We start from the raw sequence: 15,323 nt of genomic DNA, 5'->3' as shown, positions 1-15,323 counted from the left end.
GGCAGGGAAACCCTGGCTGCCTGGGGCTGACTGGGAGCCCTGCAAGGAGAGGCTCCTTGTGTCAGCCCCGGCCACCTGGGACAGGTTGACAGCGATTTCTGAATAAATGATTAAACCTGACTCATGATCTCCGGGATAGAACTCTCAAATGTCAGGAATCTTTTTTTTTTTTTTTTTTTTTGCCATGTCTTGCTGGGGAATCCTGACATTTGAGTGTTCTGTCCTGAGATCATGAGTCAGGTTTAATTTTATTTACTCATGAGAGATGCAATTTTCTAATTCACAGACTTGGCATTTCTGGTACTGTAACACTAATTTCTCAAAAAATTAAATGCTTGAATAGCTACTAAAGTCTACATATTCATAGAAATATTCAGCTTCACCAACACCTCACTTACATGTTGGGTGAACTAAAACTTCAAATATCTACTATATTAATTTTGAAATCTTTACTACACACTGGATAAATATTATATACAAAAAGTTTTATTGCAACAATGTTGTTTAGGTTGCATGACAAAGAACTCAGAAGTTAGGAAATGCCAGTTTAAAGTTGTCTGTGCAACCTCAATCATGGCCCTTAAATGTCCATACTGTGCACTGAATGAGACAGGAGCTTTGTGTGGGCAAAGTGGGAGTATGAACTTAAGTACAGTATCATAATGCATATGCCTGAGGGGGCAAACTTAAAGCTGCATGGACACCTTAAATCTGAGACTGCTTTCAAGTACTTGATATAAAAACTTACTAGGCCTTTTTGAAGGCGAAAAGGTACTATTCTATTGTATGCAACTAACATTTGGGCTTTGTTTTTAAAGATGAAGAATTTTGGTAATGGGTAATACTGCTTGTGGGATTCCACTTAAACCTTAACTTTAACCACTAAAATTTTGTCGAAGAGATCTGTATCTATAAAATCATGTGATCATATACACAGAAGTTAATAACTTTTACCACTTTAAGAAATTTAATGTTTAATCCTCCATTTGACTTCAGTAGGCTTTCTGGCTGAGTAACAGGTGCTTGACTGGAGCCTTGAGGATGATCTGAATTGTTGATGAAATCACTTTGTCACATCTCTAGTTCAGATTTAACTGAGTTTTACACTTCAACATGGGTTGAATCCCTTCTACATATAAAGAATATAGCGTAACATCCTCACACTCCAAAAAAATTATAGCTCCTACCATTTAAGGGAGAGCTGATTTTGAGAACTTGCAAATCTGTTTGAATTGTTAACAGTGGGTCACATAAGTGATATAAGATCTAGTGCATAGCATGAATGGAAGTGGGGCAAGTTTCAGGGTGGAGCTAGCTTGTGGTGGCCTCAAGGCTTGGGAATGCAAACTTGAGAGCTAGCACTCTGGTCTCAAACTCTGGCCTCAGCATGGAATCCTGGGCACTCGGCATATGTTGTAATTAGCTTAAATTCTAACTGTCTCCAGAATTCACTGCTTTGTGAGGATCATCTGAATATTGTAAGCTGACAAGCTACAAGAGGCAGATTTCAGCACTTTCTATGTACTGGTATAGAATGCTAAGAAATAATTATCTGGTAAGAAATGTTGCCTTTCTAACTTAAAGGGTGGAAAAGTTTAATATTCATACCACACATATAAATCAGGAATCACTCTTGTATTTAAGGTTGCTACATTAATTTTCAACACAATTCATATTCCTCTAGTTAGATCAGTCAGTCAGGAGAACAATACTCAGTTACAGTTGAAACTACAGCACATTGTCTTATAAGGAATTACAAATCAAATCCAGCAGTTGAACCGAATTTTGTTGTTGAGATCTTTAGCTTCTTGTTCCTCTTTCAGTATATATAGTTATTTTTACAGCTGTTTGTTGTAGTGAAACAGTACTACTGAAATTTCAGAAAAAAATGTTTCTGTTGGAAATGATGGAAACTCTTCGGGGAAAATGGCGGTTCTACTTTGCTCTGAAAATACATAAACAGGATTCAATTTTATACTTCATAATGTTATGAGCTGAATTAAACCTGGCTGTTGGTTGTGTTAAAACCTCATTGAAATTGATTTGTGAATCTGTCGTTCACTTAAACTGTTTGCAAGACAGTTAAGGTGCCCACCACTAAAATAAGGCCTAGTAGAGCCTGCCCAGGAATTTTGGATTGTGTGGGTGGAGGAGCTTCTGCTGAATTGTTCTGGGTAGATTTGTATGTGAGGGAGGCAGAACACACAAACTGAAGACTGACAAAAACAGAGAGGATCAGAGGCTAGAAAGCCAACCAGTTGCCTCTGAGCACAGTGTGATCCTGTAAAGAGAGAGAGCGTGTGTACTTCTGATCTGGTGTTGGTTAGAGGCTTGGGACTATAAGGGCTTGTCTACACTTACATTTCATAGCGCTCTAACTTGCTGGCTTGGGGTGTGTGAAAAATCACCCTCCTGAGTGCAGCATGTCTGAGCTCTTTAAAGCACTAGTGTAGACAGGCTCGAAGCGCTGGCAGCTAATCCCCTCATGGAGGTGGATTACCAGGAGCTCTGGGGGAGCTCTCTCCCAGCGCTTGCATGCGACCATACTCGCACTTCAGAGCGCTGCCGTGGGAGCGTTCCCACAACAGCGCTTTGAAGTTTCCAGTGTAGCCATACCCTAAGCTAAGAAACTGCTCCTTTTGTTCTTGGTTCCACCTGTGTTCAGAGAAGCAGGCCTTTGTACATTCTTTGTAAACGAACAAGATTGCATCAAATACTGGATTCCATCAATTTCTGCTTCCAACTGGAGTGTGCCTAAGGGCCCTGAACATTGAGTAGCCACTCAGGTTGAAAAGGGACAATAGTAACACTTTTCATACATTTTAAAAAAGCATGGGCGCCCAAAATGTTTCACTTCCTTTTGATATTTGCTGTCACAGTCCTAACTCTGTCACATGAGTTTTATTGCCATAGGCTTGGATTCCTTTTTTATTGCTGTTTTAGTAGAAACCACATTTTGCTAAAGTTTGTACAGGAAATTATGGCAGGATTTTAGTGTGAAAAAAGAGAAGTGAGATATATGCAGACAAGGAGAGGGTGGTTTTTTTTTTTTAAAGAAATCATCTGATCCATTAACATAAAACACAATCTGCATGAGCATGCTCTTCTCTCAGCATGCTGTCTTCTTCCTATGAAACTGGAATAAAGAACTGAATGTGATCACTAGTGGTTTGGCAAATATACATGCTGCAGTATCGGAAAACAGCAGGGGCATAATGTTGTAAGGAAATGTTTGCCCACCCTATCTTCAGGCAGGGCAGAGGTTGTATCAAATACCAGGAAAAGATTATTTAATTTTTAATTTATTTTTTTCAAGCTATATAGCTAACTTTTTCCTGCCTCCTTGTAAGACCTTTAGTATTTTTCTAATTGCCATATTAAGCAGGTCTTGGAACCATTGCTTCTCTTCAAACAGTGTGTTGTGTTTGGAGTTTTACCCTTGACTTCAGTGGGGCCAGGATTTCATCCTCTGTTAATTAGTAGTTGAATCTGAAGCCATGTAACTTCTGCATATAGCTAAATTTAGCTTTACTAAATTTATTCATGACTAGGTGTTCAGTTAATGTCTCCTCTTAATAAACTGATCATACACTGATATGCAGGTATTTGTGTCTTTACATTTCTAAGTATTCCATCCCCTGTAAGATTATCAGCAGCCTATAAAAGGAACATGGTATCCTTGTGTACTCCTTTGGGACCAGTGGGGTACACCCTGCAATAATTTCCTCATTTGGGTCATTAAACGAGACATTTATGTATCTAACTGCACCCCCTTCTGAGGGTCTCATTGACAGAAATATCAACTAAAACAGAAAAGATCTTCACCCAGACTTCTTAGTGGGGAGGCATACTCGGTCTGAACTTGTTCCACCTGAGTTTCCATTTCACCTCTAGCCCCTGTACCCTAAAGACGCTCTCAGTTTTGACTGCTTTGCTGGAGTCTGCCAACTGCAGTTCTTCTCCCGACAGCATGCAGCTCTTTATAGGCTGAGTCTCCAGTCATGCAGGAATTTGGAAGGTCCCTCCCTAAGTTGCTTTCCAAAGATATTCTCTTACTTTTTTCTTTGGGAGCACCTCTCTACAGGAACTGTCCTCCAGCTGAGCTGTGGTTGCTATTTATGAGGTCCAGATTCTCATTAGTCAATTAGGGGCCAGTCAGCTACCTAAGCAATTGTAATTACTTCTGATGAAGTGGGTTTTAGCCCACAAAAGCTTATGCTTAAGCTTATGCCCAAATACCTTTGTTAGTCTCTAAGGTGCCACAAAGACTTCTCATTGTCTTTGCTGATTCAGACTAACACAGCTACCATGCTGATACTTACTTACAAGTGGTCAGAGATGGAATTTTTTTTCCTTAAAGAAGCCCATCATGGATGGAGTGGGTGCTGCCTACTCTTAAAGGGGCCAGCCGTCCTGTGATAGTTAAGGGTAAGTTTTTGTCATGGATATTTTTAGTAAAAGTCATAGGTCGTGGACAGTAATGAAAAATTCACAGAAGCCTGTGACCTGTCCCTGACTTGTACTAAAAATACCCATGACAAAATGGGAAGCTGGGGCAGCTGGGAACTATGGGGGGGTACCCCCACCTTCAGGTTCCCCCTGCTGTGGCCTGCAGCTCCCAGCTGGCACTGGCTGAAGTCACACAGGTCTTTGAAAGTGACAGATTCTGTGACCTTGTGACTAAATTGCAGTCTTAGTGATTGTCTATAATAAGATAAATATATGTCAGGGGTTCTCAACCATTTTCTTTCTGAGGCCCACCATAACATGCTACAAAAACTCCAGAGCCCAGCCAGGGAGTGGGGGCTTGGGACTGGGGGGGGCTCAGGCATAGGTATAGTTTCATTTCTGTTTTGGATGGGCAGGGGCCAGCAGGGGTCGAGCCAGCTCCACCCCCTGACTCAGGCAGGGAGGGGAAAGGGCACAACCAAAAATTATAACTCAAAGGTGGGTGCAGGGAGAGGGGTAGCTCTGGGCTATGTGCAGATGGGGGGGGGGAAGCTCAGTGTGCAGGGAGGGAGTAACTCTGAGCTGTGTGCAGATGGGGGGACTAGCTCAGGGTGCAGGGAGGGGTAGCTAGGGGCTGTGTGCTGGGAGGGCTCTTCCTGCGATAGCGGCTCCCTGAGGGCTCTGCCAGCCATGGAGCCAGGTCCCCCCCGCTCAGACAGCTCTTACCAGCTGCGTGAGTAAAGAGGGCTGGGAGCTGAGGAGCAGCTTCAACCCCCTGCACCAGCAGCAGCAGGAGATGAGGGTACAGCTGCCTGCTCCAATGCACCAGCCAGAGCAGTAGCTGTCCTGCACTGCTCAGCTCTGGCTTCCCGCCTCTGACCTCAGGGGCAGGGAGAGGAGGGGGGTGGGTGTGTGTGTGTGTGTGTGTGTGTGTGTGTGTGGAGGGTGGAGCTACCCCAGGAATGCCCTGCTCTTGCACTGTAGTTTGGGGGGAGCAACACTCCTGTGTCCCCTAACTCTGCCTATGGGCTCAGGGCTTCTGCCCCATGGGGAGCACTGGGACTTGGGCCTGCAAAATTCAGCCCTGCTGCTCCCAGCTTTAGCCCCACAGGGGGCGCTGAGGATCAGGGCTTCAACCCCTCAGTTCCTAGCTTCAGCCCCGCCAACTGATTCAGCACACTTTTTTTGCAGTCTAGACCAGTGGTTTTCAACAGCGGATCCACAAACCATTTCAGGGTAGGACCCCGGGGCTCAGACTCTGGGTTTTAGCCATGGGGTCCTACTCTGAAATGGTTTGTGGATCCCCTGTTGAAAACCACTGGTCTAGACTGCAAAAAAGTTTGCTGATTCAGTTGACATCTGTGCCAACCTAGGCTTCTGGCATGAACAAAACAAAGTTAGCTACCGTGATTAATATGAGTTTTAACCATGTGTTGTGGAGGCAGTGTGTAAAACCATTCATGATGGTAACTGATTATAAACAGGACTTTATTCTTCTATAACTGTTTCTTCATCTTAAGTGTATGTTGTTTTGTTTTTTAAGGCCATAACTTTTTTTAATTAATGTAAGGTTTTCTGAGTACCTTGGGAATGGATGTTAATGTGCATTTCTAAATAAACCAACTTTCCTTTTTCTTTAAAAGGAAACTTTAAAAATTCTGTTCCTTTCATGACCATGCTGTGAGAACAAAGATTTTTTTTTTAACAAAGAATAGATTTAAAAAATTGATCTTGGTTGATGGCTGATCTCCATTTTTTTTTTTTTTGAATGTTTGACTGCAATAGAAGAAAGGGGCGGGGGGGAGGAGAATCTGAGTGACCAGCGTGTGTATCTTTTACATCTTCTGATGGGAAATGGCAAATGTTGCAAAAGTTTCTTTCAACATATCGATCTCCCCGTTCTTCACCAATGTAAGTTTTCAATTTTTTGTATGAATATTAAACCATAAAAAATTCTCTTTTCTAGACAAAAGAACTATTGAAGTGCTGAGGTTATAATAATTGGACTTTGTCTAGCCATCGATATTCATATTCAACATCATGTGGGGGGGAGGAGGGAGTTTAAAACACTGACTTCTGACCATCCAAGTATATAACAAATACCCTTGTCTAGTGCACTTCACCCTTCCCTCCCCCACACCCCAATGGTCCACTATTTTAAGTGGTTTTCTTCTCTTGCTGATAGATGTAGGCCATACCAGCAGAGAAGCATATGTGGTCTTGAGAGCTCCAACAATAAGGAGCATGTACCTGTATATCCTCCTCCCACATATATACTGTTGCTGCCTTCTCCCTGGATGTGATGAAGTTCTGCCATTTGTGTGTCCCCCCCTCCCCCAAGTCCCTTCAAAGGGATCCTGGGCATGGGAGAAGGAATGAAGATTCCTTACCCACTGTCAGCTTTTGGTACTTGGACTTCAAGAAATGAAGAACTTTCCCTCCTCTCTGTGTTCTCTGCTGCATGGATATTTTTGGAGGGGAATGGAGGGTGGAAGTAGTGGGCCTCATACTTAGATTTTTTTTTTTGTACCCTTAGACACAGGGCAGCCTCATTCTGAGGCCAATTGTCTGTACATAAATGTCCTGATTGCAGTCAGCTGCAGAGCTGTATGTTGGTTCTAGGTCTTCAGCCTTACAAACTCTGTCTTGGGTTGGGAAGTGAGCTGTAGCTCACGAAAGCTTATACTCAAATAAATTTGTTAGCCTCTAAGATGTCACAAGTACTCCTTTTCTTTTTGCAAATACAGACTAACACGGCTGCTACTCTGAAACCTGACAACTTCTCTGTAACCTGAATTTTATCCTGTTTCCCTCTCATACATTTCCCCCCCCCCCCTTTATGGTTGAATCATCTGTGAACTTGAAAACTCTTGAGCCATCAAGATTGGGAGTCCATTCAATATATTATCTTTAAAGAAGAGAATTGTATGTAATTCTGGTTCGTTAAAATATGTGAATGGATTCCTGTTTACACATCCACCTACTGTCAGAATTGGAGAAGGGGCATGGTATTTTTTCTTTATTTTTCCTTTGTTGATCTGTCCCTGACAAATGTTGTGTGGGCTTAAACTATACTTTGGGGAGCTCTTCATTCCTGATTAACAAGGAACTGAAAATATATGTTCTAGAGGGCACTATGTCATTAGCTGTTGGCCTCAGAATAAGGATTGCTTGCCTGTGCCTCCGAAGGACCAAGCTTTGACAGCTAGAGAAGTTTTGGCTTGACTTGTACTATCTGAATTTAGGAGTTCATTTAAAAAAAAAAAAAGCAGAATTACAGTTAAGTAGTTATTCTTTTCAGGCACTTTATAGTATTAATCTAGCATCTTTCCTGTACATCAAGCTATTTTTTAAAAGGACCTCTGGTTCCTGCGTATTGTGGCTTCTCTCCATCTCTGTAGGTGATTGATTGATTGAACCTTTTTTGGAATTTAGGCCATACACAGTGACTAGGATTATATGATGGATATCAACTATGGTATTGACACTTAGATTTGAACAGCAGTTCAGTGACCCTTGATGTAATAAACACAGCCAAAACTGTCAACTATATCTGTAAACTGCTGTTCAGTAGTATATGCCCCTGAATTTTTATTTATGTATTGGTATTTATGTATCCTGATACTGTAGTTTGTTGCCCAAAGGCTTGAGTCCTTTTATTGATTTCAAATCTCTTGGTTTGCAAAGACCAATTTCTGTTTGCAATAAAAAGCTCCTCCCCTGTGTGGAAGTCCAAAAGTGCCTTTTCTGTGCTCACGTGGTCTCATGCCCCCTCATCTCTGTTCCTTTTAATCTATAGATCTGGAAGTGACTAGATGCATTAGAGTAAGACAAACTCTGCAGCTCAACATAGACTTGAGTACACCAGCATCGTTGCTAATACTCCCTGCCCTGTGAAACTTAATACACCTGCCATGTGTCCTGCTACTGAACCAACCTCTACAAACTCCATCCCTGATACATTGGCAGACTTTGTAGGAAAGAGAGGCCCTTCTGCAGAGGAGAAACTATGCTAAGTCCTTCCCCTACTTCATCATGAATGTAATACTTCCAAATGGGAAAATAAAAGCACCACTAACAATCAGGGCAGTTAGCTTCGTGCAGTGGTTCTCAAACTTGTGAACTGGTGACCCCTTTCACATAGCAAGCCTCTGAGTGTGAGCCCCCGCTTATAAATTAAAACCATTTTTTTATATATTTAAAACCATTTATAAATGCTGGAGGCAAAGCGGGGTTTGGGGTAGAGGCTGATAGCTCACAACCTCCATGTAATAACCTTGTGACCCCCTGAGGGGTCCTGACTCCCAGTTTGAGAACCCCTGGCTTAGTGGCTCCAGTTTTTTACATCATCTTTACAGCCAGATCTGGGACATAGCTCTTGTAGTTCAGTGGATGTTTGTCACTCAGCAAATTGTAGACCAAGTAGAAAATAAGTATTTTAAAAAAACAGATTGGTATAAAGTTCTTTCCTTTCCTTTCCTTTCCTATTCCATGTTATGATCTGCTGCACATCTCTATCTCACCACTGCATTTTTCTCTCTGCTGTTGACATCTGGCTCTCTTTTTCTTGTGGCACAATCTGTTTACATTTTGATATCCTGTCTTCCCCCTAGTTGCCAGACTTCTAAACCTGCTCTTTTTCATTTGATCTGAAATCCTGGATCAGTGCTTCTGCTCATCAGAATACCTTCTCTCTTGAGCTGGTCTAACCAAACACTGTCTTTGAAGAAAATGGGAGAAGTTTCAGAAATGATATGGTTTTTTAGAAATGACTACTTCAGAAATACTAATGAATTGATTTCTCCCCTCGCCCCCAACACCTCAGAGGCAAAGTTGTATAATCTCTATTCTATAGCTGGCAAGCTGAGGCAGAGAGAACAAAATCAAGTGTCCATGAACTTGGGGTGCCAGCATTTTTGAGTACTTGGCAATCTTAATTCACAAGTTTTCTAACTTTTCATTGCATGCTGTTGAAATCGTAATGTTCATTTTAACATGATTTTTGTGTAATTTCCTATGCTGTTAAAAGAAACGAGGGGGGGGGAAACAAATTTCAGCATGTGGCATCATATTGATACCCTCGTGGTTCATCAGCAGGGTTGGAACCTTTCGAACCACCATGCAGACTTCTTCCACTTACTGTATTTCTGTCAATTACTCACATTAACTCCTCACTTACTGTTGGAGTTGTTCCTGAAAAATGCGACTTTATGTAAAACGATGTTAAGCAAGTCCAATTTCTCCATAAGAATTAATGTAAATGGTGGGGTTAGGTTCCAGGGCATTTTTTCACCAGACAAAAGGCAAGACATTATATACATATACAGTACAAGTTTTAAACAATTTGAAACAAACAGTTTAATGTTGTACACAGCAATGAATTATTGTGAAGCTTGGTTGAGGTGGTAGTGTCAGAGGGTGAAAATATTTCCCAGGGAATACCTTGCTGCTAAACGATGAACTAGCACGCGGCTGAGCCCTCAAGGGTTAATACACTGTTGTTAATGTAGCCTCACACTCTACAAGGCAGCATAGACTGAGGCAAGATGGAGCCAGCACCCCCAGCCACAGCCCTCCCTCCTCCTCTCCCTCACCTTAGGCCACAATTGCATAAACATTCATGCCCCACTATACAATTTCCATACCCAGATCTGGCCCTTGGGCCAAAAAGTTTGCCCACCCCAGTTTTAGAGAATATATCAGCACGCCACCCGGAGTGGGGTTTCAGTTCTGCAGCGGTGTGGTGGGGCTAGGAGTTTCTGCCCTGCAAGGAGGGGGGTCTCAGGGCTTCAGCCTTGCAGAGCATGCCTGCTGGGGCTCAGGGCATCAGCCCCACTCTTGTTGAAGCCCTGAGTCTCAGCACATGTGCCCTGCAGGGCTCAAGCCCCAAGACCCCCTTTCCTGCTGGGCAGAAGCCCCGAGCTCTCTTCGTGCCCACCCCTCCCCCCCCGGACTGGTAGGTGAAGAATGGGGGGGCTCCAAGAGCCACACTTTAATAGTAAAATAGCCACATGGGCTTATGAGCCAGTTTGGCCACCCCCCGGAATATATACTTCTAAGGCCAAACATCACCGTGAACTGCTGATGATTGTATGTATTGAGAAAAATCTAGTCATGCACAGGAAAGAAGAAAAGCATGTTGCTGTTTTTCTTCCTTTTATATATGGAATTACGTACTAGTCTAACATTCTGCAATGTAGTTTTGGTAAGATACAAATTCAAATTACAGTGCATCATTAAGTACGGTAACCCAGAGCTTTGTAATTTTGTTGTATTGTGCTCAAATGTTTTGTTTAAACTGATTTTTAGTATCAAGCAAGCCTTAATTCCATAGTGGCAAACTTGAAATGTTGAAGTTTGTTTTTTTGTTAGTGTATGTACTGTCAAAACAGGAAGCCCCTGTTGAGGAAAACAGATTCTAATACACTTATTTAGTCATGCATAGGACTCAGTGTCTGTCACGGAGGTCGCGGAAGTCACAGATTCTGTGACTTCCTGCAACCTCTGTGACTTCTGCAGTGGCCAGTGTGGCTGACTCCAGAGCCAGCTGCTCAGGCAGCCCTGGGGCCAGCCACACTGGCCACTGCTAGAGCGGGTCTGCAGCCAGACGCTTGAGTGGTCTCACAGCCAGATGCACTGGTCACTGCTCTGGCGGCCCTGGGACTGCCCTAGCAGCTGCCAATGCAGCTGGCCCCGGTGCTTCCCCATCCTGGCAGCAGCCAGAGCTGCTGTGGGCCCCCCATCCTGGAAGTGGCAACCCCTCTTCTTCCCCCCTCCACCCCAGCAACGGGCCCCCGCTTTCTCCCCGAAGCACATGCACACAGGATTCAACCATGAGTATTTTTAGTAAAAGTCATGGACCGGTCATGGGGCCATGATTTTTTTGTTTTTTGCCTGTGACCGGTCCACGACTTTTACTAAAAATATTGATGATTGAATCGTAGCCTTAGTCATGCATTATTGAGGTTGGAGTCACTACTGGTAAATTCACTGCTTTTATATGCTGTCTTATTGGAGTAGGCAAAATAACACTGGTAGTGGCTTAGTTTCCAAAGGGTGCAGTAGTCACCATTAAGAAATTAGTGTAGTTTTTAACTGTGGGTGACTATCTTAATTATCATAGTTGTTACAGGGGAAATAACCATTTTCTCTTGATGCAGACTTATTTCTGTCGTCTTTCCTCTACCCCGCCCCTGTCACCGTATGGTTTTGCTTGCTTGCTTGCTTATATTCTTGGTGCTTGCCGTGATCTTGGTCTTGTCCCACCTCTCATCTGTTCTTATATTCCTGCTTCCAGCGGTGGCACTGTTATAGAGGTTGGAAAGCTTTGGGAGGAAGTATGGTGGGGAGGTTGCATACAGCTGTGTTCTGTGCCACCTGAAACATCAGCTAAAGAGCAGGAGTTGATACTTCTCTCTGCGATCTATCCCTATAGGATTTGGCCAATAGCAGAAAGAATGAAATTGCGCTAAGGGGAAGCTCAGGGGATTACAGCCTGGAGGAGGATGCTAAATTCATTCCCCTCTATTTGCATATACTGTATATTGGGAGAGGGAGGCACCAGGGTGAATCAGGTGTGGGTTTTTTTTGTTTTGGGGGGGGAATCAGGGGGGATGGGGACATACTCCTCGACCCCCAATAATTGTGTTCATATACACCTCTCTAAGCAGGAGCAACAGCAGCAGCTGGTAATTGGAGGCTTTCCTTACCAAAAGAATAGCAACAGATGGAAAGTTCTAGTGGTAACAAGCAGGAGGGAAAGCCTTGTAGGCCACTCTCGGGCTTCTTGCTGATTTGAGCTTCCCCAGTCCAGAGGAGGGGGATGGGAGAAGTTGGTGTAGAACTGAAGGAAGCAACTGCTCACTATATTTACAGGGCTTACATGCCACAGCTTTTATTTCTGCCCCGTTTTAATGAACAGCCTTTATTGACCCTTGGAGTTGGAAAACTTCAGTCTGAAAACATGAAAGGTTGAGGAAGGATTTCTGGAATAGAAGTGCTCAGGAAATCTCAATTACAGGTATTGTGCTATATATATATAGCCTCCTATAATTGAGTGGTTTCTGGCTATTTGTAATCTGTACACAAAAGTATGACTCATGAACATTTTCTATTACTATAGTATTCTAATTTTAAACATGTTAAATGTTGCTAAGCATGCTATTCTAATACTTTAAAATACATTTATTAATGGAAAGCTGGACTACAATAAAGTGAAATCTCTTTGGGTATACCAGTGAAGAAGGCAAATTTATTGGGGAAAAAATACAGGAAGTTGCATGTATGAATTAAGTAATGAACTGACTGTTTTAAAAACTTCCAATGTTTTATGGAAAATATATTTGAAGTACAAAGATTATCAGTATTTCAGGGTGTAAATACATAACCTGTTTTCAAGTGTACAAATTAAACATGCATCATTTAAATCACTGCTATGCAATGTCTTTTTTATTAAAATATTGCCTCATGTAACTATCACTTTATAACTGGTGTCTAAAAAATCTGAAATGGATTAAGGCTGTAAAATTTGTTTGTGGTATCTAGTGGGAAAGCTGGACAGCATTCAGTACCCTGGAAATTGCTTAGAATAATGAGTAACTATCAGGCAAATAAGTGAAACTTGATATGCTATGTACTACACTTTTTTGACTTTTTTTTTTCTTTGGTTCCTTTTTCAGATCTTGAACCAGATGATTGTGCATCCATATATATCTTCAATGTAGACCAACCATCATCCTCTGTAAATCAGCCAATTTGTATCCCTCATCATGGATTGCAGTCACACTCCTCTCCTCTATCTCCACCAACCAGACTGCAGGGTCATAAAAACTACGAAGGAACTTGTGAGGTACCAGAATCCAAATACAGTCCATTAGGTGGACCCAAACCCTTTGAGTGCCCTAGTATTCAAATTACATCTATCTCTCCTAACTGTCATCAAGGGATTGAAGCTAGTGAGAATGAATTGCACACAAATGGCCCAGAAAATGAATATATGGAAAGGCCTTCAAGGGACCACCTGTATCTTCCTCTTGAGCCATCATACAGGGAATCATCCCTTAGCCCAAGCCCTGCCAGCAGCATTTCCTCCAGGAGCTGGTTCTCAGATGCTTCCTCTTGCGAGTCCATCTCTCATGTTTATGATGATGTAGACTCAGAGCTGAATGAAGCTGCTGCTCGATTTACCCTTGGATCTCCTTTGGCATCTCCTAGTGGTTCTCCAAGGAGTCCAGGGGATGAACCTTGGCAGCAGCCTTATGGATTTGGGCATGCCCTGTCTCCTAGACAGTCTCCTTGTCATTCTCCTAGAACTAGTATTACAGATGAAAATTGGCTAAACCCAAGACCAACATCAAGGCCCTCATCAAGACCTACATCCCCCTGTGGGAAGCGACGACACTCCAGTGCAGAGGTTTGTTATCCCGGCTCTCTCTCTCCTCACCATTCTCCAACTCCATCACCTGGCCACTCTCCCAGAGGAAGCATAACAGAAGACACATGGTTAAACACTTCTCTCCATAGTGTACAAGGTCTTAATCCTGGCCTTTCACCATTTCAGTGTTGTACAGAGACTGACATCCCTCTTAAAACAAGAAAGACCTCTGAGGATCAAACTGCTACTTTATCAGGAAAAATAGATTTCTGTTCTGAAGAACAGGGTAATTTATCACCATCCCTTGAAACTGCAGTAGATGATTGCTCTGGATCTCAACATGCGTTGAAAAAGGATTTGCCTGGTGACCAATTTCTTTCTGTTCCTTCACACTTTACTTGGAACAAACCAAAGCCTGGCCATACGCCAATATTTCGGTAAGTGTTATAAAAACGTAGGAGTTTTTCAAACTTTTCTGAATGTGTTACATATGTTTAATGTATTTATCTCGATGCATTATGAGCCTTTTCAAAGACAATTAATTCTATTAGCAATATCAATATTATAATAAAAAAATTTAATGGAACCACCAGATCTGCTTCTTTGTTAAAATGTTCCAGCCACATTATAATGCAGCAATTATTTTGGCTCATATACTTCAATTTGTTGAATGTGAGCAGACTGCTGTCCTTGCACAGAACCCCATTGAATCAAATGGAGTTTCACAAGGACAAAGCAGTTCACAACATACAACTACCTCTGAGATTTGGGCCTTAAATTATAAATTCTTCAAGAAAGAAATGTTCTATTCCTAGTCCCAAAGCATAGTGCGCTTGGGTGCAATAAATTAGTAGTAACCTAGTAGAGCAATAAAATACTATGGCTAAGTATTTAACAATACTTAAAAAATACTATGATAGGCATATAAAGTGTGAGTAGTTGTAGCCTTGTTGGTTCCAGCATATTGGAGACACAAGATGGGTGAGATAATATCTTTGGACCAACTTCTGTTGGTGAGAGACACAAGCTTTTGAATCACTCGGAGCTCTTCTTCACACCAGAAGTTGGTCCAATCAAAGATGAGCCTCAATGACAAGAGCATTCTTGAGTGGTTAAAAAGGCCTGTGTATAGTGATAGGCTTGGCTGATCTTAGCCATTCTGGCTATAGCATCGTCATGACAGATGTGTGGACGAGTGATGTTGCTTAACACAGAGAGCTTAGGTACTGGTGTAGGTCGAGCCATCCCAGTTATGATGCACATGGTTGAGTGTAGTTGTGTATCAACCAACTTGGTTGGGTTTTACTCATTTCTGGTTGATTTTTATTCATTCACTTTTTATTCATTTCTGTTTTGCTGGAATCCTATAGAGAAAGTGTATCTGGTTATTTTCCACGATGCTACTTTGAAATCTCTGCAAACTGAAGTAACTGGTGGTGGTTGTTTGCAGTCTGTTTAGCTACAGAAGTGTATTGGTATCTCCTCAATGCATCAGCACAGT

At 42.3% G+C, this 15,323-nt stretch overlaps 1 protein-coding gene across 5 annotated transcripts in view; it reads left to right on the top strand.

Annotated features, from left to right (window-relative positions):
* Window positions 1–15,323, top strand: part of NFATC3 (nuclear factor of activated T cells 3) — a 128,343-nt gene that overhangs the window by 17,256 nt on the left and 95,764 nt on the right. For 4 of the 5 annotated variants that reach the window (XM_038368021.2, XM_038368019.2, XM_038368022.2 and 1 more), the window contains exon 2: window positions 13,128–14,259. In XM_038368021.2, the coding sequence (XP_038223949.1) occupies window positions 13,445–14,259 (815 nt within the window). In that variant the 5' untranslated portion in view covers window positions 13,128–13,444. Of the gene's footprint in view, window positions 1–12,370; window positions 12,470–13,127; window positions 14,260–15,323 lie in introns of those variants that run through there. The other variant, XM_043495064.1, reaches the window with a different exon arrangement.

Source organism: Dermochelys coriacea, chromosome 12, assembly GCF_009764565.3.
Source record: "Dermochelys coriacea isolate rDerCor1 chromosome 12, rDerCor1.pri.v4, whole genome shotgun sequence".
In the NCBI taxonomy this organism is placed as follows: Eukaryota; Metazoa; Chordata; order Testudines; family Dermochelyidae; genus Dermochelys; species Dermochelys coriacea.
Note: the sequence above shows the minus strand (reverse complement) of the source record. Positions and strands in the feature narration are given on the sequence as shown.